Raw genomic sequence first — 24,549 nt, 5'->3', positions numbered from 1 at the left:
AAGATGTTACATATTTGGACAATGAAACCAAACAAGGAGCCAGTGCGTTAAAGGAAAGATGGAACGAAAGAAAGAAATGCGTGTTTTCTTTTTGTTTTGTTTTATAATTTTTTGTGGCTTGTAGGCTGATTCACATAGTCAAAAGCTGCGCAAGAATTACAAGTCATATGTTTACTTGTGACAATTCTAGTCCCATGATCTGTGCCCCAGCTGCTCTTTAGTCATGGGATTTTCAGAAGTGCAAAAAAAAAATGAGACGCTCACATTTTGTTGGGGTTTATGGGTTGAGAGATCCTTTTCTAATAATACTTACATATGCATTGTCACGTCTCGTTTCCCCTTTTTTGTAAATGTTGTGTATAGGTTTCCCGTATGCAGCCGCGTCAGCTCTGTTTTTGTTCAATCTTAATTAGGAATCGTGTCCCTTGCTTGAGGGGAACTTGCGTGTTGTTTCAGAAACAAACAAGCCAATATTAGTGCAAAATAAGGGATTATGCCCCACCTAGTGATCTGGCAGCGTTGTTGCTTCCAGCCCATGTCTGAGAAATGAGAAAGAACTGGATAGGATACCTTTTGAATTTGTAATCTTTTGGATTATAATTGTATTTTTTGTGTTGTGAGTAATTCATTAAAATATCATATTTTCTATATATTGATTTTTCTTTTTTCTTTTTTTTATGCAGTGCACTCCGGTACACCTTTCTATTAACAGTCTTTTAAGGTCAAAGGTTTATATGATAAGAGTTATAATTAAAATATGTAGCTATTGTTATGTAACCTTTAACGACAGAATAAGTTATATAAATGGGTATCTTATCTTTAAAAGAGCAAAGTTTGTTTTCCCACATTCACACATTTCAGTAATTAAATGTTAAAATTTGTTTGTTTTTTTTGGGACAATTTGTCCAGGCTTTTGTGGCACTTCAATCAGCACGTAATGTGGCTGTGCTGACCGTGTCAGCTTGGATGTTGCAGTTCATTTTTTTGTTTTTTTGCTGAAAGGGTTTTTTTTTTTCGCTTCCCAGCTGCTCGACTTTCACTTCTTCTGTTTTTGCTAATTTCTCATTTTTCTGGTGCTATTCTGATTTATGCTCCATCCCAGCGCTAGACTTGAATTTCTCTTCCAATCATCAGTGTTGTCTGTGGAGCAGGTTGGGACACCTCCCTACTAAACTGAGCAGCTCCAACAGCTCTCACATCTGCATTTTGGGAGACTTCCCAAAATAAAATGTTTTAAATGTAGAATTTTACTCATGCAATATGATTGTGGCTTTCTATTTTTAATAACTATTAATTGTCAGGGAAATTGCAGGCGGTATAAACTGTGTGTACATATTTACTAATGTTGTGTTGCAATGGGGGGGATGGAATGAAGCCATTAAATGATACATCTTTTGTGGGAAAGGCACTCCCAGCACATTCACGTCAACATATGAATTATCAAGAAATCTTGAACTGACTAACAGATTCGTCAGCCATTGGGAATGAATCATACGCCGATTCATTGTCGTGGTACAGCTCATATTTCTTCCCACAATGCATCAGACTCTTGGGGTCATGACATGCATCCTACACTGATCTGGAAACTGAAAAAAAAAAAAAATTTTACAAAACCAACAGAAAAACCATGAATTAGATCATGTCAGCAGTCAGGCCATTTGTGCTAACTCTGAAAAACTGGGACGTCCTGTCTACCGAGCTGCTCTATACATGACAGATAAGCAACTCGTCCGACTAGTCACGCAGGCTTTTGTAAAGTACAACCGTTGGCAAGCTTTATTAACCGGCTGTGCACCGTCCCTGTCAGCAACACTGGCATTTCAAAGCAGTACTTCAAATACTTGCAAACCAGCTTGCTCTTGAGTTTTCCTTTAAGAGAGATAAACACAGCAAATACATCTGCTGGATCATTCCTGAGTGTGACCTCCACCCGATCAGCATTTGTCTTGGAGCATTGTTTTTGAAACTATTGTCTTTGCCTTTTTTTAGTCTGGTGTGGCCACTTGAGTCGCACACCAGTCGCTATATGTTGCGTCAGTGGCTTTACATATTTTTGAATTCACACATAACCCTGTGGTGCATATGCAGTATTATAAATGGCCTGTTGTTGAAATTGACCAACAGTCCGTCTCGCAGCTCGTATGTGAAGCTTCTTCAGTGTCTCACAGCATCAAGCTCGTATGTAATGATTCAATAACGTTGAACATTGTTAAGTCTGTTACATTGACGCCTCTAATGTTGTGGTGTGACTTGGCAGGATCCCCCACCGGGTTGATGGAGAAGAATGGCTCGGATATCCTTGGACTGTTCCACCACTTTACCAGGGTTCCCCCTCAGTGTGCTGTCAGTGCCCATGGAGAATAAATACAAATGTCAGCAGTGTCACCAGGTCCTGAGGAAGCCTGTCCAGGCTCAGTGTGGCCACCGCTTCTGTGTACACTGCTTCAAGCAGCTCACCAGGTAGACTGGTGGTCCTTGGACCGCCCTACAGCTGTGTGAAATGCAAACCCCCCCCCTCCCCCCGCTAACGCTCACAGCCTTGTTGGACATGCTTCAGCACACGCTGTGCTCTTATTTCTGCTCACCTCTGGGAGTTCTTGGCACCTGAGATCAATTGCTCAGTGCACAATCATCCTTCCAATGACTGGACTCTAATGTTGGAGTCAGTGAATCAAGGATCTGACCATGCTGACTCATTCTAAAGGTGTCATTTTCTTTTTCCCTCCTATGGCCTGTCACTGATACACTGGTTGTTCTTTTTTCACAAAATGCGATGTGAATGCATTATTAGTCCCCCCCGTTATCATCATCATCATCATCCTCATCCTCATCCTCATCATCATCATCTAGTGTTTAGCAGTGATGTACTTTTATAACCAAAACAGAGAAAAGGCAAAGTTTGGCTGGCTTCACACTAAATCCTGTGCGTCTGTAGTCTTCAGCAAATTGCAAATCTTCCAAATCACTTGAACCCCCATGACATGCTCTGTCTCGATAATTATGAAAAGCAACAAGCAAAAAAAAAAGAGTGCAAAACAAGGTTGTTGTTTTTTTTGTGGCAGCGCAGGATTCACGGTGAACGCAGCCTCATGCTTAAAATTTCTTGACAGCAAATTTTATGAGACTCGCCCATTCTACACGTACACCATTCAAACTGCAAACTGCAAAAAGTTACTTGTGAACATGGTATGATTAATTTTGCAGTGTCAGAACCTACAGTTCAAATAATGTTGGTTTTTAAAAAACAAACAAACAAACAAACAAAATAAACAACCATGAACTTTCGGTATCCGACTGAAGCAAAAAAAAAAAAACAACAACAAAAAAACAACAAAAATGAAAGGAATTGTTCACAGGAACTTTCTGCAATTGTGTGTGCTTCACATTTTGTGTTCAATCTTCATTTTGAACATTAAATGCGTTGTTAATTTGCTGTTGTTTTTAACAGATCAATACACTTGTTTTGTGCTTCCATCTCTTTCTGCCAGTTTAATGATTTGCCTTGAACTGGATGTCACTGCTTATTTCAAGACACTGGTTTTATTTTTTTTTTATTTTTTTCCTTTTTTAAATTCTACTGAGTAAAAAAATAAATAAAAAAATGTACATCATCTACATATATATATATATATATACATATATATATATATATATATATATATACATGTGTGTATATATATATATATATATATATATATATACATGTGTATATATATATATATATATATATATACACATATATATATACATATATATACATATACATTGTTTGCTAGTTCTGGACCAAAGCCATGTGAAGCCTGCCGGCTGGAGGAGATGTATGAAGAGCCAATTTCCATCTTAAACAGCAGTGAGGTGAGTCATATACAAGGCGTCATTTCTGCCCACAGTCTGACCTTATAACCTGCTGTCTGTCCACCTACTGAGTGTTCAAAGAATGTGAGTTTTGTTTTGTCTGGCGCCCACGCTTGTTATGTCTTGTTTTTTTGTTTTTTTATAACCAGTAGCGCTGTGTTGCACCCCCAGGTGTTTCCAGACAATGCCGCAGGGAGGGAAATAGCAAGTTTGCCAGCACGGTGCTTGAATGAGGGCTGCAGTTGGACAGGATCCATTAAACAGTATGAGGTAAGCAAGAAGATTCATCTTATGCCTTTGCCTGCACGCCCCTTGGTGTCGTCACTATCCTCCAAAAGAGTTCAGTCCCTCAGCCTGACAAAGTTTGCCAGAAATTTTGGACACTCCTATATTCCTTAGTTTCTTTTTCCCCCACGGTTTTGCTTTGAGTAGACTATCTGGCTGAAGCAGGAAGTGTAACCCGAGATCGGAAAGTCCCTGACAAACCCAGAGCAACAAGGGCGGGAAAGTACCAAACCAGGGCAATTGACGTAGTTAGCATGACAGTAGCAACAGTCAGCAGTGCTCTACAAATAAACAGGGCTTCTTGATAGTTCTCCCACTTTAGCGCAATGCCCCCGTTTTTAGCTGCTCTGTCACGCAGAAGGGAATGAGCAGGTGTCAACAAGAAAACCAAGCAGCTCGACTTCCCACAGCAGTTTGAACAACCACAGAAACACCCTGCGAGCTCTCCGGAGCCTGTTTACATTTGAGTGTGTGTTTGACAAAGAGTGAGCTGTCGCCTGGGTCGCTCCTATTTTACTCTGAATAAAGCTGTATGGGGTGAGCCAAGTTGTGATATCTTTGTTCTGCTTTTTTTTTTCCCTGTATGTGCTCTCACTAACGGTAACTTTGTGTAAAAGTGAAAGACAGACAGGTGTCGATGATGTGTAAAAGGAGAACGAGAACGAGAACGATAACGAGAAATTGCGACCGGCGCTGTTTCTGCAAATTTAATTTCCCCCAAATTTGAATATGATTTGCCACTTTACACAAGGAACTTTTTCTTTTTCTTTTTTAACAACCAACGTGTCCTATTGTGGTCTCAAATTTGACTATGCAACACCCCATTGTCAAACAGCATGACTTGTCCGAGACGCAGTTGCGCGAGCTAGCAGTACAATGCTACGGTTGCAGGGACGGCGGGAAATAAACACTCGACTTCACGCCTGATCACTTTTGGGGATACGTGGTTGACTGATGATTCATTCGATTCGCGGTTGTTGGGTGCGGTTTTGTAAGCAGCAAAACACGTTTACTAAAATCATCAAAGAAAACCATGCTAACCTACCCGGTGATTCTGCTCTTCTCCACGACTCCCTTTCGCAGCAAAACGTAGCTTCCGGGTCATAAGAACATTTGCATCCGAGTTCAGTTTCGCTTTTTCATTTCGTAATTAAAAAAAAAGAAAGAAATTCTATATATTATTTTCAAAGCTCAAAATATAACTAACAATATGTTGTTGTTTTCTTTATTTTTTTATTTTTTATTTTATTTCATTTTTTACTTTTAAATGCTTTTTGTGTTATTTTGTTTTCTCGTTCCACCAACTTACTACTTACTTTGTAGGTTTTTTTTTTGCGTGCATTCCGTTTTTGGTTGTTTTTTTTTTCCAAGTACATTTACCTTGTTGTTGTTGAACAGCTTATTTTTTAGTACATCCCGTCCCAGACTTTCTGACGTCCCAAACATTGACCTGTATCCAGGGCCTAAGTGTTCAAAAAAAAAAAAAAAAAATCAAAATATGATCACTAACAACATTGCAATTGACTTAAACTGAACATGAAAGCGTATGTCCATTATAAACATCCAAATGCAGTGCCAACGACACACATGTTCTTAATTTCAGACTCAGCATGAAGGTCGCTGTGAGTTTGAGAGAATTACGTGCGAGGCCTGCAATACGACAATCCTCCTTTCGGAGAAGGACAGACACAGTGAGAGGGAATGTGAAGCCAGGACGCTCAACTGTAAATACTGCAAAATGACTTTCAACTTCAAGGACATTAAGGCAAGATATCTATAATAGGTTATATTGAAGGTCACATATGACGCAAAATACACTATACCAATGTTTTGTTTTGTTTTCTTGACGATAATCTTCACCTCTTCTATGTCATTGAAATCTTCCAAAAGTAGATTTCAAAATGTGTATGATACTGGACTGCTAAGAAAGAGCAGTTTGAAATAAAAATCTCCTTTGTGTTGTATCCCAGGCTCATGATGAAATCTGCCTGAAGTTTCCCCTACAGTGCAAAGACTGTGGTAAAAAGAAAATTCCAAGAGAAAAAGTCAGTTGCCTTTTAACAATTATATGTAGATACACTATCTCTGAGTGAAAATATAACAAGGAAGTGAGTCATTTGTTTTTAAATCGTTCTACTTTCAGTTTAATGATCACATCAAGTCCTGTGCAAAGTCCAAGGCTGCCTGTCCATTCAGTGAAGTGGGCTGCAAGTTTGTGGTACGTACAAGAATCTACCACCAGATTTTTCTATTTCCACAATACGCCATCACCTGTGCCTTGCTCACAAATTCCAGGACACTAGATGGCAGTATGGGTACAATGTGGTTAGTAAATTGCCAGGACACACTTATAGAAGAAGAAATCGCCAGCGAGGCCACCAGTGTTAGTTTACAATGCCAAGTCTATGGGGTCAAAAGTCAACTTTGTCCTAGAGACATGGGACCACTTGCAGGTTCATCGGGATCCCTCAAGACACAGCCACGTCAAAATTGAGGCTTCTAGCCCCAAATTTGGGGGGTGGGGGGCATGAAAAATTATCTTCCTCCAAGGTGGGGCGTGACAGAGAGTTTGAGAACCACCGGTTTACAGTCAACATGCTGACATCACATGTCATATGTCTCTAGTGTTCCAATGCATATAATACTGTTTATAATAATACCAACAATATAAAATAAAAACATACACACTATAACATATGTATATTTTTATTTCACAAAATAGCAAAAAAGAATTTCTCGAGCTCTGAAAACATATCATTTATATAACATATATAACAAGCATATTGAGCCCTCTGTTTACAGCCTCGAGCAAAAGATCTTTGTTGCCACTCTCTTGCTGCTGATATCCAAGATAGTCAGAGATTATTGTTAAAAATAAAATAAAATACGAAAATAGTAAATTCTATATATTCGGTATGGTATCAGTGAGGAATGTGCTGCTCAGCTAGCTTATTAACTCTTGTAAAAAGCTTGAACCGTGCCAGACCTTCCAAGCTGAATCACGGCTGCGTGTGTTTTTTTCCGTCTGTGGCAGACAGAGAACGGGAAGCTCGGCGACCACGAGCACAGCAGCACCATGGAGCACTTGCGTCTGCTGTTGCACATGGTGCTGTCCATGGCTCGGACGCAGGCCACCGACGCCACCGCCATTGCGGATGAGTGGCAGGAGGACTCGGGCCTGGGCCTGTACAGGGCTCCTGAGGAGGGAGCCACTGCGGGCATCTGCGCTGTGGCCTCCGTCCACTCAGTCAGCTTGGAGAAGAAGGTGAGCCTCGGGAAACTGGGCGGAACGCTCCTTTTAGTTGGTTCAATTGGTTTTCTCCTGATTCTCTGCGGGTTTTATGGTGCCTCAATCAGGACAGGACGTTTATTGAAGTATATTATTATGACTGAATTGGTTTATTGTTGTCATTTTATTTCTAAATTTATTATTAGCCCGTGCAAATAAGGTTACTGTTGAAATGTAAATCAGAAGGCTGCAAATACAAAAGAGGCTGTGAAAAGGTTCACTGTTCTATCCGGAGGGAGATTTTCTTCAAAAAATTTCAATGTTGGCCGGGGACTTTGTCCAAGTTTTAAATCTTAGCCCCACTGTGTATTTGAGTTTGACACCCCTGGATTGACTGACTGACTGATTGATTGATTGGCCGCTCCCATTGACCCAAACGTGTTGGTGCACACATTCCTCGCTCTTTTCGGGAGCAGGTGACGGCTTTGGAGAACATTGTGTGCGTCCTGAACCGCGAGGTGGAGCGCAGCTCGGTCACGCTGGAGGCGTTCGCCCACCAGCACCGCCTGGACCAGGAGAAGATCGAGAGCCTCGCCGTCAAGGTGACCCAGCTGGAGCGAACGGTCGGCATCCGGGACCTGCAGCTGCTGGAGACGGAGCAGCTGGTGCGGGAGTTGCAGCTCTGCACCTACGACGGGATATTTGTGTGGAAGATCGACAACTTCTCACGCCGCAGGCAGGAGGCCGTGGCCGGCCGGACGCCCGCCATGTTCTCCCCCGGTGAGCCATAGTTTGGTTCCTCTTTCCAATTCGAGTGTGTCTAGATTGTGCGCCATAAGGGTGTGATGTGAACTTGGCAAATGTCACAACGGAAAGTTTTGCACGTCCCCACCCATGAGGGAGTCAGTTGACCCACTGAATCATTCAGCCTTTCCTGTCCCCACCCCCCCACAGCTTTTTACTCAAGCAAGTACGGATACAAAATGTGCCTGAGGTTGTACTTCAACGGCGACGGCACCGGCCGAGGGACGCACCTGTCCCTGTTCTTCGTGGTCATGAGGGGCAAGTACGACGCGCTGCTCAAATGGCCCTTCAGCCAGAAGGTGAGCAGCAAATCGGGGGCGTCCACCTCCCGATCCGGTCCGACCCGACCCAAGCAAAAGCATCATCAACATCTGCCTGCATCCCCCAGGTGACGCTGATGCTGCTGGACCAGAACAACAGGGAGCATATCATCGACGCCTTCCGGCCCGACGTCACCTCCAGCTCCTTTCAGCAGCCCATCAGCGAGATGAACATCGCCAGCGGCTGCCCGCTCTTCTGCCCTCTGGCCAAGCTGGCCGGCAAGAGTCCGTACCTGAAGGACGACACCATCTTCATCAAGGCCATCGTGGACCTGACCGGCTTATAAGGGTGTTTGTGTTGCTGTGGAAGTAAAAGCACCAAAAAGAATATATGGCAGGAAAGACTTAGAAAAAAGAAAATTATTATAGCATAGCTCTACCACGATGTCGTTATATAATAATATAGGATTTTAAATGATAATAATAATAATAAAAATATATTTATAATTATAACTATTTATACATTTATATAAGATATAAATTACATATTCTTTATATGATATATTCTTTTTTTCTTTCTATGATATGTTATGCATAAATAATCAGCCTCCATGTGTGGGGGTTCATATTGTATCGATTATACAGTTTATCGGATGTGCTTTATAGCTTATAACTCCGAATTAGCATATATATATATATATTTATACATATAAAACTATATAAACACATTGCATCACCGTGACAGTGACTTACAGTTCAATACGCACGCAGTCTGTGAAAGTTTGTCCTAGCAGTCTGTAGTAGTGCGGTGGAGCTTATTTCGATCATTACACAAACTGTTGTCATTATCCTGCTATAGATACAGAACTTCTTCTGTTACTCTGAAGTCCTTTACGACCATATTTCACTTTGTTGGTGCGTTTTCCAAACTTTCCCATGCAAAATAACCTTATTAACCGTGTGGCGACAACATACAACATTAAAGTGCTCCACAAAGAGCAGCAACAGAATCTGTGATTTCTTTCACATTTCTAGAACAATTTGCTTCTCTGCTGACTCACGTGGTGGATTGTCAGACAGCAGCGGCGATATGTAGATGATGATGAAGGAGTCCTCGTTGACACCGACTTCATTATGTAGAACTAAGTTCAGTACAAAAGAAGTCAAGCATCTATGGGGCACCCAGGCCTGGCCGACGGAGGTCTCGTGGCCAGATGTGAACAACTCCAAACACCACAGTTTTATGCACACAGATCTTAAAGCGTTGAGGTATATCCTTTTAAGGGAACACAAGCGACTGTCTTGGAAAGAACGGGGTGGTTTACCGAACGTGCATGGGAACCGTTGAACATAACATCGAAGGTATAGGGCGCGGAGGAACCTCCTCCTTTAAGTTTACATTCTTGCTTCCTCTGGCCAAGAAGTAACCCATTCACAGACAGCATGATCAACTGACTGCTCATCCTGTTTTACGTATACAGTGGCTTATGATGTATATTGTACAAGATGCTTCAGACAATACACTGAAACATACAGTAGCAAGACCCGCTGCATTTTCTAAAGCGCTACCTGAGAGTTGCTGCAAGAGCAAAAGAGCAAACTTGCACATCTCATACTAACCAATTCACCAACTTCCTGTCGAAAGCGATACTTGACTCATTTCACTTTCACACCTCATCCATAAAGGTGTCTTCACTTCTGATAGGGTGTGTGGGGTGAACCCGTGGGTGGGGATTTTTTCTCCCCCAACATGATGTGAGTTGTTGGGGTCACGAGGTGTGTGACTAAAAAGTGTAGTTTAAGCCATCTGGCAGGAATCCGTAAGGGTGAAATCCTGTCCTGAGGTGCTGCTTATGGCTATATATGTATATTCAACCTCAGTATGAAAATTTTCCTTCCATAACTGACGACCAGTTCTAGGAAGTTCCTCCATGTCACTGGTGTTATCAGTCTAAAAATATGCCTGCGTTTCCACTGCATATACATATTCCGTGGGCTGAACACGCAATGTCTTTCCTCTGTGGGCTGTCGGCCCATCGGTCATCATGACCCATTCTTTCCTTTGTTGTTGTTCAAGAGCCGCTCACAAAAAAAAAAAATCTTTTTGTTTGGTTTCTTTTTTTGTTTGTTTGTTTTACAGATAACACCAGACTCAGACAGACAGTGATAATCAACAAATTTCAGGGACTTTGGAAACCACCACCACCAGAGTTTTTGAGATTTTTTTGGGGGGACAAGTAAAATCAGCTGAGGGGGAATTGTACTTGCAGAAGCTCTGAAAAGTTGTGATGATTTTGCTTGTCATTTTGATGATTTTGATTCTTTATACAAGTTTTACGATTTTTGTTTGTGTGTTGAATAATACTATTTTAAAAAATTAATTTATGTGACTCACCCACGTATACTTATTGACATGTTGGTATTAAATGCATGTTTCCAATATTTTAACAACACTTACGTCTTTCCCTGTTTGGGTGGTGCTACAAACGAATCACAGCATGTATACGACTTCCAAAAATTACAAGGAAGAATAAACAAAAGCAAATCAAACACATGCACTGTTTGCTTACCTACATTATATTAGATCTCGCTCAGTTCGTAAGCATTTCAGTTAGTCCATGGCGAAGGGTTTATTTACCTCAACTACTTTACTTCCATGCTGTTTCTGCAGTCGCCTGTTTGGCTTGATGGAGCCGTGTTGACTGTACGAGGCCTACCCGACCTGGTGGACCGCTGGGCGGACAGAGACAACTGCTGTCAAGTGACCTAATTACATAATTACCAACAATTTACAACAACCGTCACAAATTAGAAACGTCTCGACGGCGTTTTGAAGGTTTACCTCCACTTTTTTTCTTTTTTTTTCTCGGACAGACACCTGGCGCTTTCCTATGACGTCATTACGCATGACGAGAAGCGTAATTCATTTGCACCGAACTACTTCATTACTTTTTTTTTTCTTTTTTTTTTCCCGGAAATACCTACTTTCATTCGTCATTAAAATGATATGTCTAAATTAAACCGAGTTTTAACCTCAACGCGACACAAAACGATGTGTGAAAATAATAATATTGCCTGGAATTTATTTATCGAACTCTATAATTTTGTTTTTGGTACATTTTTTGTATTCTTCTCTTGTCTTCCTGTATTTTAGGATTTATACCTGCGTTTATAATCTGAATTTACAAAAAAAAAAAAATACATTGCAGGAAAAATATTCTCTTCATGGCCATGAGCACAATTTTGAGATGGCATCAATAGATCACAATGGGGAATATGAAATAGTAAAAATATTAATGATACTAATACTAACACAAAAAAACACCTTTTGGTGTTGTGCGTATGTAGATCCTTCCACCCACTCGTGGTCAGGCAGCAAAACAGACCAACCTCAAGTTACATGTCTTGGCATTTATATCAAAGGTCAAAACAGTTTTGAGATTCTTCTGTTTGTTGGGATTGTTTTAGGTTATTCAATTACTGGCAGCAGTATAGAGATGTGTATGTGTATATTTATGAATTATAAACTGTAACATTTACAGCATGTGAAAATATTAACACCACTGAGGCCCGTTTGTCTTTCAAGACATGCTTCTTTATTTCAGGGGGGTGTTAAAAGAAGTGACAACAGACAAAGTGATTTGAAAAAAAGAAAAAGAAAATGCAACTTTAGAACAAAGTTGATGACTATTTACACACATTTTTAAAATGCGGTTCGACACATGGTTGGAGTTTTCACAAAACAGTTGATTTTTTTCCATTTTTTTAAGGAAAAAATGAGGGGTTGTCAGTTTCAAACTGAAACTGACAAGTTTAATGACACTTTTTTATTTTTTTTCGGTCTTCATTGAAAGGGTCAACGGATTGACTGTTAACTTGCCCAACATAAAGAACAAACACAAGCAAAAAATGAAAATGAAAAAAGAATTCAAGACTGAATGGACGTGCTTCACGTGTGCGACTAGCCTTGGCTGACAGACTGGACGACATTTTTTTAAGCTGAAACATCCAGAAAGCTTTGTTAATTTTTTGTTGTTGTTGTTCTCATTTAGAGCACATTAAGACAATTTCTTTTTCAAAAGTTTCACAAGATTTATCCAAACCCAGGCTGCATCGAGAAGACAGAAACATTTAAATATTTTGCTGGAGGGAGGACCGAGTGGATAGAATTGCACATCTATATGAAAAATTGTGGTATTTTAATGCTTAAACTTGACTTCTAGCTTACATGTGGGGATTTTACAGTGTACGCGTGGAGCTTATGCTTACAGACTGAACATCTGCCATATTAAAGATGCTAAACCTGTCATATTTAGACACCAGGGGACATCTTGACAGTCACATCAGAACCTTTCTAAAAAACTGAAGGGGGAACAGTGTTATGCGATAAAGTCAGAACAATAAATTTAACATAATTCTATTTAATATAGACGCAAATAATTAGGTACACACACATTGTTTGTTCAAAATTGTGCCCCACACTAAAAGTTCTTGAACAACTCTCTAGATTAAATCGGTCTACAGGGAATTAAATAGTGATCAAACTCTTCTGAGTGGGGAGGAAGAGAGAGGAAAAGGTGGCAGGCTTCCAGCAGCTGCAGCCGCACATCACTACTTTCCCTTTTGATGTCGAGAGGATTTTGAATCCAATGGAAACACGTTTATGTAGTTTTTTTTTTGAGGTGACGTCAACTGGTTGTACCCTTCGAAAATGAGAACAAAAAAATAAAACAAAAATATGTTTTTTCAGCTACAGCACTTGCAACGTGCATGTCTGCCTCAGGTCCCGCATCTTGGCATCACGCCAGTCTGGATGCAATGCAACAAATAAAAACAACAACAACAAAAAAATCATCTCTTCAGGTAACACAACTGGACGTCTGTGGGGCCAAGGGCCTCGCATCTCTTCCTCTGAAGTTTCTCGCCAGTCCCTTGTGGTGTGGTGATCTTTGTTGCACTGTTGCAACAGCGCCCTCGGGTGGCGACGACATGGAGTGTCTATATATTTACACAAATATATATATAATCTCACCACAGGGGACCGAGATTCGACAATCGTCTTGCTTCCTCCGACCGGCCGCGCTCATGGCTTCCCATTGAGGTTGGCGGTGGACGAGGAGTTCCTGTTGCGGTTCAGCCAGGACGGCAGCAGGCAGCGGGGCCTGGGCGGCCGGGTGGCCGCCTGCGTGAGGCGCACCATGCGGGGCGAGCGCCAAACCTTGATGGTGGAGTCGTCGCTAGCGGACAGCAGCAGCTCCTGGTCGGCCGGGCTGAAGGCCACCGAGTTCACCACGTCATCGTGCGCCAGGCGCGCCAGGCAGATGTTGTAGTGGCGGTCCCAGATGTAGCCGTGCTTGTCCTCGGCTCCACTGCGGGAGGGGGAGAGAGAGAGAGAGAGAGAGAGAGAGAGAGAGAGAGAGAGAGAGATGTCTCACACTCACAGTCTGGCTTGGCCCACACCAGCTTCCCTCCTCATCCAAACAAGACCCCTGAAAGCGCGGCTATTCTCTGCACTTTGTGAGGAGATGGGAGCACAACATAAAGCTGTGTTGGGAGGGGGGGGGTATGAAAAGTTTTCTTCCTCCAAGGTGGGGCGTAACAGAGAAAGTTTGAGAACCACTGCCCTAATGCCATGCAAGTCTATGGTGTCAAAAGTCAACTTTGTCCTAGAGACATGGGACCAATTTAGGGGGTGGGGGGCATGAACAATTGTCTTCCTCCAAGGTGGGGCGTGACAGAGAAAAGTTTCAGAACCACTGCTTTAGGACAACACACTTTTAAAATACTGTATAAAGTTTCTTTTAAACAATTTCTTTTAATCGTAGATATTTTGTGTAATTACTCTTTAAGCCAGAAGGGGGAGACAAAGCTGCTGGTTTGAGGCAGGTGTCCAAAATGCTGTTCACAGGTGAAACTGTGAACCAGTGAACAAGTTGTCTTGCTTATCAGAAAAAAAATTGTCTCCTTTTTATTTCTTTCGTAAATAAAATTAAACCCGGGCGACACGGCGACACGGCGACACGGCGCAGTGGTTAGCGCTGCTGCCTCACAGGTCGTGGGTTCGATTGCGGGCCTGGGACCTTTCTGTGTGGAGTTTGCATGTTCTCCCTGTGTCTGCATAGGTTCTCTCCAGGTTCATACATGTGAGGTGAATTGGTGATTGGATTCTAAATTGTCGCCCCCCCCCCCCCCCCCGACCCTGAGCTCAGGAATAAGCGGGTATCGAAAATGGATGAATGGATAGAAAAACAAACCCTTGAGAATGTCGGCTCATGACAGTCCATTTCAAAAGGTTATTAGGGTTCACCTACCTGGCGACAAAGTCCCTGCTGACGTCGAGGAAGATGAAGAAGCACTCGTCGTTGGGCGTGAAGGCTCGGTGGGCACGCAGGCTCCTCCTCTCCTCCCTCAGACTCTTCAGGTCGATCACGTGCAGGTCGATCTCCTCAGCGATGGGGGGCGGAGACATGGGGTCGGAGATCACGCAGCCTGCGGGCCAGGCCCGGCTGTTCACGTAAAGGTACCTAACGAGGGGGCGAGTCCAAGTTGGGATCATTTGTTCCGGACATCATCGACGTCCACCTGCACTGCTGTGTCTGACCTGTGGTCTGGAGACAGGCCCATCCCGATGATGTGCCCGTGGATGTCGATGACGTGGTCCAGCGAGTCGAAAAACTCCTCTGAACTCCGCTCCTCCCCTAGCACGGGGCCGCAGGTGGTCATCTGGTCTGGCTTGATCCGCTTGATACCTTGAGGGGGGGGTGGGGGGGGGGGTGGGGGGGGGTGAGAGGCACCGTGTGAAGAGGAGGCGCGTCGCACACCGTCGCCGCAGGGAACTCGCCCGCCGTACGAAGCTCACCGATCTGGTGCGGGGAGTAGGTAAGGCTGCCGGTGGTGAAGAGAAGGTAGGTCTTGTCCTCGCCCTCGCCAGGCTTGGAGGGCTCGAAAAGGCTGGAGTCCGGGGCCTTGGTGTGAGCGCGGCCCATCATCTGGGCCACCTGCGTCTCGATCTCCAGCTCTCTGATCCCCACTTTTTTACGACTCTTAGACGGAGAAGGAAAACGAGAGAAATATACGTGAGTACGAACTTTGATGGATCGTTCCGGGATCAATCGACGCTCTCCAGCTCCCTCACCATTCTGACGTGCTCCAGGCCCGGGATGGCCGGCTGTGGGAGGCGTCCCCCGGGGAAGCCGTGACACCGGGCTTCCATCGGCTGGTCCTCGCCCTCCGGCTCCTCGTCTTCGTCCTCGCTGCCAGAGGTGCCCAGGTCGAAGAGGAGCGGCTGGTGCTGCTGCTGCTGCTGGTTTTTCTGCCGGCGTGCCTGGGACTGGGCCTCGTAGTCCAGCAGCAGGTCCGGGTTATCGTGGCGGCGGCAGTGGGCCACCATCACCGTGCGGATGGTGCTGGCGTTGATGTTCTGGATCTTGAAAAGGCGCTTGACCACGTTGACATTCTCCGACTCCACGTCCTGCCGGGGGAGAAGAGAGAACAAGTCTGAGCAGGAGAAACTCAACAGCCCCAGTTAAAGGTCTCTGTGTCCCGTGAAGAGGAAGAAACTCACCTGGAAGGCTTTGTTGAGCCAGAGGACAGAGCAGGACGTCATGTTGCCGATCCAGTGCAGGTTCCCGGAGATCAGGTGGGTCTCGTTCAGCCAGCAGCCGAAGACGTCGTAGGGCTTGTTCCTCACGCGGGACAGCAGCGTGTAGTTGTCTGGCGGTGTGATAGGCGCCCGGTTGAGCAAAACCAAACTTTGGCCACATCTTCTCCTTCACTCCGTCAACAAACACCTTGCACCTACCCAGGCTGATGACGGCGATCTCCCCGGACGAGGAGTGGTGCGGACCCAGGTAGACGCCTGACACCAGCAGCAGGGTGTCGTCGGCGTTGAACTGGGAGAACTGGGTGTAGCCCCAGTTGAACTGCCGCATGCTGGAGCTGTGCACCAATGAGATGTTGCCATCAGAGCGCTCCGTGTCCCAGAGCTGAGAGAGGGAGAGAAAGAGAGAGAGATGAAAAAAAAACTTTTCAGTACATTCCCACGTACTTAATTTTCTCAAGTTGTACAAACAACACAGTGTCTTTAAGCCACCGGGACGAGGTGGAAGGATTTGGAAGACGACTTCCAATGCAACAATAAAGAAGAATGTTTTCATTTTAAAGGACAAGGATGGATAACTTTTCACTCGTGACTGTTTGCCGCTTGCATAACAGGCTTTCAAACACTTTTTTTTTTAATTACAATAAGGTACATTGTAGAATATTCTCACATTGGAGCCGATTGACAACGTGGCTGAACTGAAAGCGGGCATTGACTTTTGATGTGGGAGCCGACGGTCAGACCTTTGCAGCTTAGCGCCAAGATGGTTATCAGGAACATGGTTTTCATTGTTCTTTCATGAGGCAGAAGATCTGCGTCACCCTGTTACATGTTCCCACAAAGAGGTGACACCCCCCCCAGCCTCACTTAATTCTCTTGACACCTGTAGAGAAGCGATCACACGCTGCCTCTGAAGTCACAAAGCAGCCGTCCACTAAATAGCTGTCTGCTGTTTCAGTATTTCCACTTATCTACTTTGCTCTGATGAGTTTGCTTTCTCTCAGATGGATGTTTGACAAATCAGAGAAGGAAAAAAAAAAAGCCCTCGAGCGGACATGTCAACAACCACAGCCTGCAAATGTTTTCAGAGATCCACGACGAGAACAAACAGGTAAAAATCATTCTCTCATCTGACCTTGACGGTGCAGTCTTTGGAGCAGGAGGAGAAGCGGTGACCCTTGTGGGAGAAGGCCAGGTGGAGGACCTGGTCCGTGTGCTCCCTCAGTGTCTGGACCTCCACGCAGGGGATGCAGTCAAACAGGCGCCTGAACTCCCGGTACCACGACACAGCCGCTGCCAGACAGAATTCCAGGAGTTATTCATTGAATGAACACACACACACACACGCAGTTCTTCAGATCGCAGTTACAGACCTGGGTGTCGCGGCACGGCGCGTGGTATGCGGTAGTAGCTGTAGAAGAGCTCCCTCCACAGGAACTCATCTCTGGAGACGGCCTGCCACTGTCTGCAGGTCAGACCGGCTCTCAGCACGGCATCGTGGGTCAGACACAGGAAGATCTCCAGCACCAGGCTGTCTGGCAGGACTGGGACACACTCCATCCTGACATCCTGCTCCATGGGGCGGACACACACACACACACACACACACACACACACACACACACACACACACACACACACACACACACACACACACACACACACACACACAATAAAGGTGGAGTTATGGCTGCCTCTGCACTTTCCCTGCACTCTTTCTTTTTTTTTACACTAGCTTCCAACGTGTTCTATTAAGCTTTGCTTGTTGATTTTTCTTCCTTCAAAAAAAAAAAAAAAAAAACTGTTAAGCAACAAATGATGAGCGCAAGGGTCCAACAGAAATGAAGTCTGTGCTTCCCGTTACCCACCATCCCACCCCCAACTCAACCCTGACAAATCAGGCTACTATGAGACCTTCTGTCAAATTTGTTCTGCATCCTTGAGCGACTACGTTTTCTCAGAAATGATCTGCCTCCACATATTTGGAGGCATTTTCTAGACAGCACATGCGAAGCCTGGGATGGTGATTGTGGCTATAATTAATCTGATCAATTTGGACTTTGGACAGACTTTCATGTGACAACTCATTCATAACAAATGAATTAGTGATAATCTCTCAGTGCAGAGGGACCTTGAAGGAATCAACAGTCCAGATCGGAAATGCACCACATAATACTTACTTTATATGCCAGATAACATCGTCAGCTAATCACATTTTAGGTTCTCCACATTTTCACCTGAGAGTATAAAGCAGAGGTGAGAGAGAGAGAGAGAGAGACAGAAAGAGAGAGAGAGAGGGGGCAACCAACCAAAAATTAGAAGTCTTTTCTGCCCTCGGTGCACTCAAAATAAACTTGTGGCCCCTTCTTGACCGCGGCCAATTTGAGCATGACAGCTGACGCTTGACTCAGCATGAGTGTGAGTGTGCTAACATTGCAAAGCAGGGATTCGTCAACAAATAAACAAAATCCTATGCGGTCGCGTTCAACCGGACCTCTTCAATAATCCCAATAATACTCAGGATGACATGCGTGTTTAATACTGTGATACTTTGCGGGGGTGAATATTGAATGAATGCCTTGGTAAATAAAGCTGCTCTTCTATGCAGACGCAAGCAGCCGTGAGAAGATGACCTAACAAGGAAATTTTTGTCGCTGTGAATAAAACACACAAGCTACTACGTTTGCTCTGCCCGGGGTAGAGTGACGAGGGTTGTTTTTTTATGACAACTGGCGAGACATTCACTTGTTAAACCCATCGACACTTCAGTTGACTGACGTGATAAATAGTTTTTTTTTCCACATTAAGTTTCGCCAATCAGATAACTCTACCGAGCTAACGTTGAGCTAGCTAACTCGCTGTTTTAAAAAAGCCAGCTAGCTGTTAGCTGACATTTGTTTTCAACTTTAAACTCATCTCCGTGACATTCTCTTCCGCCACCGATCGTTACGCTGGCAAAATCCGCATTCTCCTTATGACACACAGAGACTGGCTGACTACAAAGTGGTTGACATAAACTGCGACCCACCTGAAGGATCAAAGTATGTCGAGGAGAAGATCGAGCGCTCGCTAGCGCCCACGGCTAACCACCGCCACAGAGATGACAACAATCCTCCCGCAGCGGTGATTCGACAAGACATGACTAATGGAAAACGACATCATCGCTCTACTCCAAACGAACCCACGTGATTCTTTTTACAAGCAACGTCAGCTCATCCATGTGGCATGCGTGTTTATTTCTTAACTGAATATAAGCATATTGGTATATCTTGGTGATATATGTTTTGCCATATAATGCATTACTAATTAAAGGGCAGCGCCACAGAGTTTATTATCCATTTTAACTGTCGGATGGCATCTAGTTTGCATGATTTAATATTTAATAAAGGAAAGTTAATAAAGGAAAGAGGAAGATTTTTTTTTTTTTTTTTTTTTTTACATATAGAAGATGGATCCAAATCTGATTAATATGGAAGCAAAATTGAGTATAAGACAAAAGTTGATGTTTTTTTGTTTTTTTATATTGACTGTGTTAAAAAAAATTCCTTCTATTTAGATCATAAAAAAATATGCACGGTCCCATATTGTTGTATTGCTTTACATTATTCAATATGATCCATTTTGGAATTTGAACATCATTCAAACTTTACCCGTGCAGGGGTCTTTTTGTTCAGACCGAGGTCAACATGCAAAGGATTCATTAAACTTTCATGGATATTTTTGTGTGTGAGGTGGCGCACTGGGAAATAACACCATTCGACTCACAGTGGCCGTGCACACATACACTGAGACCGGGCACATTGAAGAAGCTGAGCTGGACTCATAAGGAAAACACTCGAGTGGAAAGATGCTGTGACTACTTTTCTCTGGTAAGCAAAATCACTATCTCAGATAAATGAAGATATTGAAAATGAAGAGCATGCTTTTTTCAATATCAACCCCAATGCCTGATAGTGACATGTGTATACTGATTATTATTATGTTTAAAAGTGATTGTGTTGCTCCACCAAATGCAAGACTATATGACAGCAAGGAATTAAATTTCTCTATAGAGTAAAATGCCTTTGTAAAACAGACACAGACAGCTTGGGATTGTGTGTTTGTATTTGAGCATGTTGAACCTGATAGGGGTTGGCTCAGGTAACCTGGTCCGAGATCATCAGAGCGGGAATTAGCTGTGGCTGATTCGGTCAAAAGGATGAAGAAGACATACAATTCTGTTGTTCTGATGTCTTTCTTTAGCGCTGCGACATGCTGCTGAGTGGATAGTTTCCTGCTGCGGCCGCTCAAAGAAATGCAGCAAGGCAGCAGGATGATGGCCTCGGAACCAAGGTGCTGCTCGTTGTCTGTCTTCTGTTTACACAGGACAAAACGTGTGGACTGTCTCTGGCCATGATGCGACGTCCAGTCCACATCCCGCCTAAAGTGATGAAAAGAAGACACACTCCTATTTGTCCTCCGTCCTTTTTACGTCTGAAGCTTTTTGCTGCTGCTGTGTAGCCGCTCTGTGCTCGTTATAATGACGACTTGTCCGAAAACTCCTCTGCAGGAGTGGGATTAGGTTTGACAGCCGACCAGTACAGAGGCGGTTTACAGCACGCTGCTGCATAACTCACACATGCTTTCCACAATTAGTCATTTGAATGAACAAACAAGTATTTTCATGAACTTTCCAATATTATTAAGGCCCTAAAGTGTTTTCCGTCATCATCTTTGAAACAGAAACAATTCCCAGAAATTGGACTGAAGACAGATTGGGAGGAGGACAATCTGGATGGTGTATTAATTTTTTTTAAAGACATGAGTCAAAATTGCATTTCATTTATTAATTATGTGTAAACCATTGTTGATATCAAAAACAATAAGTGGACAAAATAAAAACCTGCTTTCATCACCTTGTCTGTTTTTATATTTGCTGCACAGTAGCAGTTTCTGCAAGTGTGAAACTGTTTGATTGAAAACTAATCAATCTGGTTGTGGTGTGTGTGTGTGTGTGTGTGTGTTTTAAATGAGACTCACTTGATGTCTCCAAAGTATGATACGACCTTGTAATATTTGAAATCTCTTTGAAGTACTACTCTAAAAAGCTCTCAAACTGAGTTACTTTAAATGTCAAAAATTAAGCCAACAATGCAGAAATACCTTCTATAGAACAAATAAGTTATGCGCCAACCCCATGGCAAAGTTCATATCATATCTGATTTATTTCGCATAGAAGAAAGCACAAATGTATTTACATTCACATGTACATTGCAATACAATTTTACAGCGACACCACAGTTTTGGCTGTACAGTCTGTGCAAGAATAAAGTGACGTTTGGATGCAGTGACACTGGAACCTCGTCCGGTGGTGAGCGGGAATATAAACCACCTGTCTGCCTGAGCTGGTGAAGGGTGTGATGGTGATGACGTAGATCTGAAACAAGTCCGAGGCCCAGACGACAGTTCACACAGACCGCACGGATCATTTGGAACGAGTTGCTGTCGTCGTCGCTCTCACAGACGATACAAACGAGGCAACAAATCGATAACGTCTGGACACCTTTTCTTTGCCCTAAAGTGCAAAATGTTCATCTGCTGGACTGCCCACACCCGCCGGGGGCCTCATCATAGCACCATGGTGGGGATGTGGTGCACCAGGGGCAGTTGGTGCTGATGGGGGATGGCCGTGATCTGTGTGGGCTGCTGCTGTGGCAGCGGCGGTGGCAGCGGCGGGGAGGCCTGGGAGGTCACGTCGGCGGCGCTGACCACCGGCTTGTGCCGCGCGCTCTTCTGGTGCGCCCGCAGGCCTGCCAGCTGCGAGTAGGCGCTCTGGCACACGTGGCACTTGTAGGGCCGCTCGCCGGTGTGCAGGCGCACGTGGTTGCGCAGCGTGGACGACTGGCTGAAGCGGCGGTTGCAGAAGCGGCACACGAAGGGCTTGTCCAGAGTGTGGATGCGCATGTGCGAGCGCAGGTTGCTGCGCGAGTTGAAGCCCCGGTGGCAGATGACGCAGCGCATGCGGCTGCTGCTGGCGGCGGCGGTGGGGGAGCAGGCGGACGGGCCGTCGGCGACGTGGGTGTCATCTGGCAGGCGAGAGAGAAGAAGAGCAGGACGAGGAGAAAGGTGAGTGTCACGCTGTCTCTTTTTAAACACATTTCAACCGATTTTATTACTGAGGTCTATTTAATTGCTAATTATTCATTTCTATTCATTCGAAATCTGACCTTTTTTTTTATTCTGTCCTTTTTAGACAACTGTAACTGCTTTAATCCTGTTCAGTCGGGATTGTGAGTACCCGCCATGTCTTTTTTTGTGCTGTTTGTAAAATTCTAATACAGGGGTGGGAAAAACATTTTGACTGGTGGGGCCACAATGGGTTCTAAAATTTGACAGAGGGGCCGGAGCAGCAGCAGATGGATGAAGTGCTTTGGTGACCCACCTCATAGGAGAAAAATATATATCATGGGATACGTAGAAAACGTGCTTTAATGTCTATGGAAAATGAACCAAAGCAACAAAATCAGTGTCTTTGAAGCCCCACAGCATTCAGCTCTTTATTGAAATGACTCTCATAACACTGAAAAATGGATGAAATAAAGCTGTTTTATGACTTACTTACTATTAATATAATTTCTTCAAGTTTGGCAGGCCAGATTCAACTCAAATTTGGACTTTTGTCAGCGGCAGGTGTCTCAGAGTGGCACGCAACATTTGGCCGGCAATTTCAAAATGTGCCCTCACCATTTCTGCTCTTCTTCTGCTGCTCTTCGTCTGCTCCCGGAACTCCAGGGATTCCCAGGAATGTGTTGTGGGTATTTCCGTACCAGACTAACAGCTCCTGGTCTGGTGGGATGGTCTGAGAGGAGAAGATGAGACCCAAACTTTAGCAACAACGTTGAGGAATCAGGCCGAACGAAACACGAGAAGGGCAGGTTCGACTTCGACACAATTTGGCCAGGGGGTGGCGCTGTTCTACAGGGCTAACGATGATGCGCGTCATGCAACGGGGAAATTCTCAAGGCCTCGTTGCCAAAAAAGAAAAGAAAAGGTGGTGGTGGTGGTGGTGGTGGTGGTAGGGGGGGGGGGGGCTGCTGAGCAGAGACGGAGCTCACCTCCACCGCCTTGTAGAAGATGCTGCTGCCGATCTGCACCACCTCCAGGTTCTGCTCCTGCTCGTTCCGAGCGCACTTGATGTAGGTCATCCAGCTGCGCTGATCCTCCTGGCTGGCGTCGATGAAATAGCGCACAGTTCCGTCCTCGTTGAACACCTGCGCGAGAGAAAAACACTTTCGACAGTCAGACGCGAGACGTTCACCGGTTTTCCGATTACAAAGGCAGACACGATCGGCTCGCGCACCTCCGCAGAGGAGGCGCAGAAGAAGAACTCACCTCCCACATCAGGTTGTTGTTCTTCAGCAGGTCCACGTGTTCGGGGGAGATGACTCTGCCGGTGAAAGGCCCCATCTCGGTGCCGGCTTTGATCCACGTCTTGGAGAAGATGCCCAGACCTTCTCCCGGGATGGAGCTCTGGGCGATGATCACCTCGCTGGGCAGCACCAGGCTGGACAGCTTCTGAACCTCTGCACCGCGCAGGGACACACAAGGAAACATACGTGAGCATGCTGCAAAATTCTTCAAACGGGCCTCCACAGTTGTGTGTGTAAAAAAAAAAAAAAAAAGCCAAATGCCAGAATTGCAGCAGAGATGTTGTGGTCAAATGTCATGAAACGTGATTGTTGGAAATAGCCTGAAAGCAGCAAATGGACTGGATCTTATTTTAGTCACGAAATATTAAGCCGCGGCTTATCCGCCGTTTAATTCGATTATCTGGTTGAATTGAAAGTTTTTGTTGTGCGGAGAAAAAAAAACCCTCGGAAAGCATTTTCATCCGCATCTAAAGGAGGGTGAGGAGAGAAAGAGAGAGAGAAAGAAAAAAGAATCCTGCGCTCCTTTTAATCGAAATCAAAGATTTTTCCTTTTTATTGCCGACTGCGAATTGGGGTGGGGGGGGGGGGCGGCAGAATAGGGGTTAAATGGTCCTCTATTGCTGCGGGTCCAGCAATTTGTCATGCTTCAGATGTGATATTCATTAAAGTTTACTGGAAAAGAAACGGCTAATTCCAAATTCATTATCCTTTTAAGAACTTTGTAGCAATAAATTTGCGCTGAATGAGACGCGGACTTGTTTAAAGGGCTCAGGAATTCGGGCGACAAAAAAAATGGAAAGGCGATTAGATGGTTGACACGCAATGAATAGCATTAGATTTAGCCTTCACGGCGCATTATGCGAGGAACAGCAAATCTTTTAAAGGGGAGCAAAAGAGAAAAGCGCCGGAGCCCCATAGCTGCCAAGAGAGGAAAAGGGACTGTCCGGAGATTGATGAATGCGGGATGGAGAGAAGAAAAAAGAAAAAAAAAACAGAATGGGTGGAGAGAAAAAATCCCGGGGACATCTCAAAGAAAAGAAACCTTTCTCTGCGAGAGGTTTAAGTGGAAACTTTCCCAGGTCAAGCACAAAGTTAACCAAATGAATT

The 24,549-nt window shown here is 44.4% G+C and overlaps 3 protein-coding genes and 2 long non-coding RNA genes across 7 annotated transcripts in view; 2 read left to right on the top strand and 3 right to left on the bottom strand.

Moving 5' to 3' along the window:
* Nucleotides 1-2,284: 2,284 nt before the first annotated feature.
* On the top strand, nt 2,285-9,434 carry traf2b (Tnf receptor-associated factor 2b). Of its 2 annotated transcripts, none has more exons than XM_076043729.1 (10): nt 2,285-2,460; nt 3,777-3,855; nt 4,027-4,125; nt 5,744-5,905; nt 6,111-6,185; nt 6,284-6,358; nt 7,175-7,405; nt 7,846-8,149; nt 8,324-8,472; nt 8,562-9,434. In XM_076043729.1, the coding sequence occupies exons 1-10, from the start codon at nt 2,285-2,287 to the stop codon at nt 8,778-8,780; spliced, it is 1,569 nt and encodes a 522-aa protein (XP_075899844.1). In that variant the 3' UTR covers nt 8,781-9,434. The 2 variants fall into 2 exon arrangements, with proteins under 2 accessions (XP_075899844.1, XP_075899845.1); XM_076043730.1 differs by lacking the exon at nt 2,285-2,460 and adding an exon at nt 2,481-2,704.
* A 1,100-nt stretch (nt 9,435-10,534) lies between these two features.
* LOC142899866 (uncharacterized) lies at nt 10,535-11,243 on the bottom strand. Its single transcript, XR_012928817.1, has 2 exons — nt 11,072-11,243; nt 10,535-10,941 (listed from the first exon to the last, which is right to left on the bottom strand). It is a non-coding gene; the product is annotated as an uncharacterized LOC142899866 (long non-coding RNA).
* A 763-nt stretch (nt 11,244-12,006) lies between these two features.
* Nucleotides 12,007-19,189, bottom strand: fbxw5 (F-box and WD repeat domain containing 5). Of its 2 annotated transcripts, none has more exons than XM_076043728.1 (11): nt 19,062-19,189; nt 18,214-18,270; nt 17,407-17,605; nt 17,169-17,326; nt 16,235-16,418; nt 15,998-16,146; nt 15,569-15,904; nt 15,293-15,476; nt 15,035-15,182; nt 14,745-14,957; nt 12,007-13,802 (listed from the first exon to the last, which is right to left on the bottom strand). In XM_076043728.1, the coding sequence occupies exons 3-11, from the start codon at nt 17,591-17,593 to the stop codon at nt 13,517-13,519; spliced, it is 1,845 nt and encodes a 614-aa protein (XP_075899843.1). In that variant the 5' UTR covers nt 17,594-17,605; nt 18,214-18,270; nt 19,062-19,189; the 3' UTR covers nt 12,007-13,516. The 2 variants fall into 2 exon arrangements, with proteins under 2 accessions (XP_075899843.1, XP_075899842.1); XM_076043727.1 differs by having other exon boundaries at nt 17,407-17,602.
* A 545-nt stretch (nt 19,190-19,734) lies between these two features.
* On the top strand, nt 19,735-20,906 carry LOC142899868 (uncharacterized). The gene is made up of 3 exons (XR_012928818.1): nt 19,735-19,902; nt 20,276-20,365; nt 20,399-20,906. It is a non-coding gene; the product is annotated as an uncharacterized LOC142899868 (long non-coding RNA).
* Nucleotides 20,907-21,210: 304 nt separating this feature from the next.
* The window catches only part of prdm12a (PR domain containing 12a), a 4,164-nt gene continuing 825 nt past the window's right edge, over nt 21,211-24,549 (bottom strand). The window contains exons 2-5 of the mRNA XM_076043737.1: nt 23,405-23,595; nt 23,128-23,283; nt 22,757-22,871; nt 21,211-22,098 (exon numbers count right to left, since the gene is read on the bottom strand). Coding sequence (XP_075899852.1) covers nt 21,641-22,098; nt 22,757-22,871; nt 23,128-23,283; nt 23,405-23,595 — 920 coding nt within the window. The 3' untranslated portion in view covers nt 21,211-21,640. The remainder of the gene's footprint in view (nt 22,099-22,756; nt 22,872-23,127; nt 23,284-23,404; nt 23,596-24,549) is intronic.

This window comes from Nelusetta ayraudi, unplaced genomic scaffold, assembly GCF_046127955.1.
Source record: "Nelusetta ayraudi isolate G7.1 ecotype Tasmania unplaced genomic scaffold, CSIRO-AGI_Nayr_v1 ptg000076l, whole genome shotgun sequence".
Classification (NCBI taxonomy): Eukaryota; Metazoa; Chordata; class Actinopteri; order Tetraodontiformes; family Monacanthidae; genus Nelusetta; species Nelusetta ayraudi.
The sequence above is the reverse complement of the archived record's forward strand: the minus strand, read 5'-3'. Positions and strand labels throughout refer to the sequence as shown.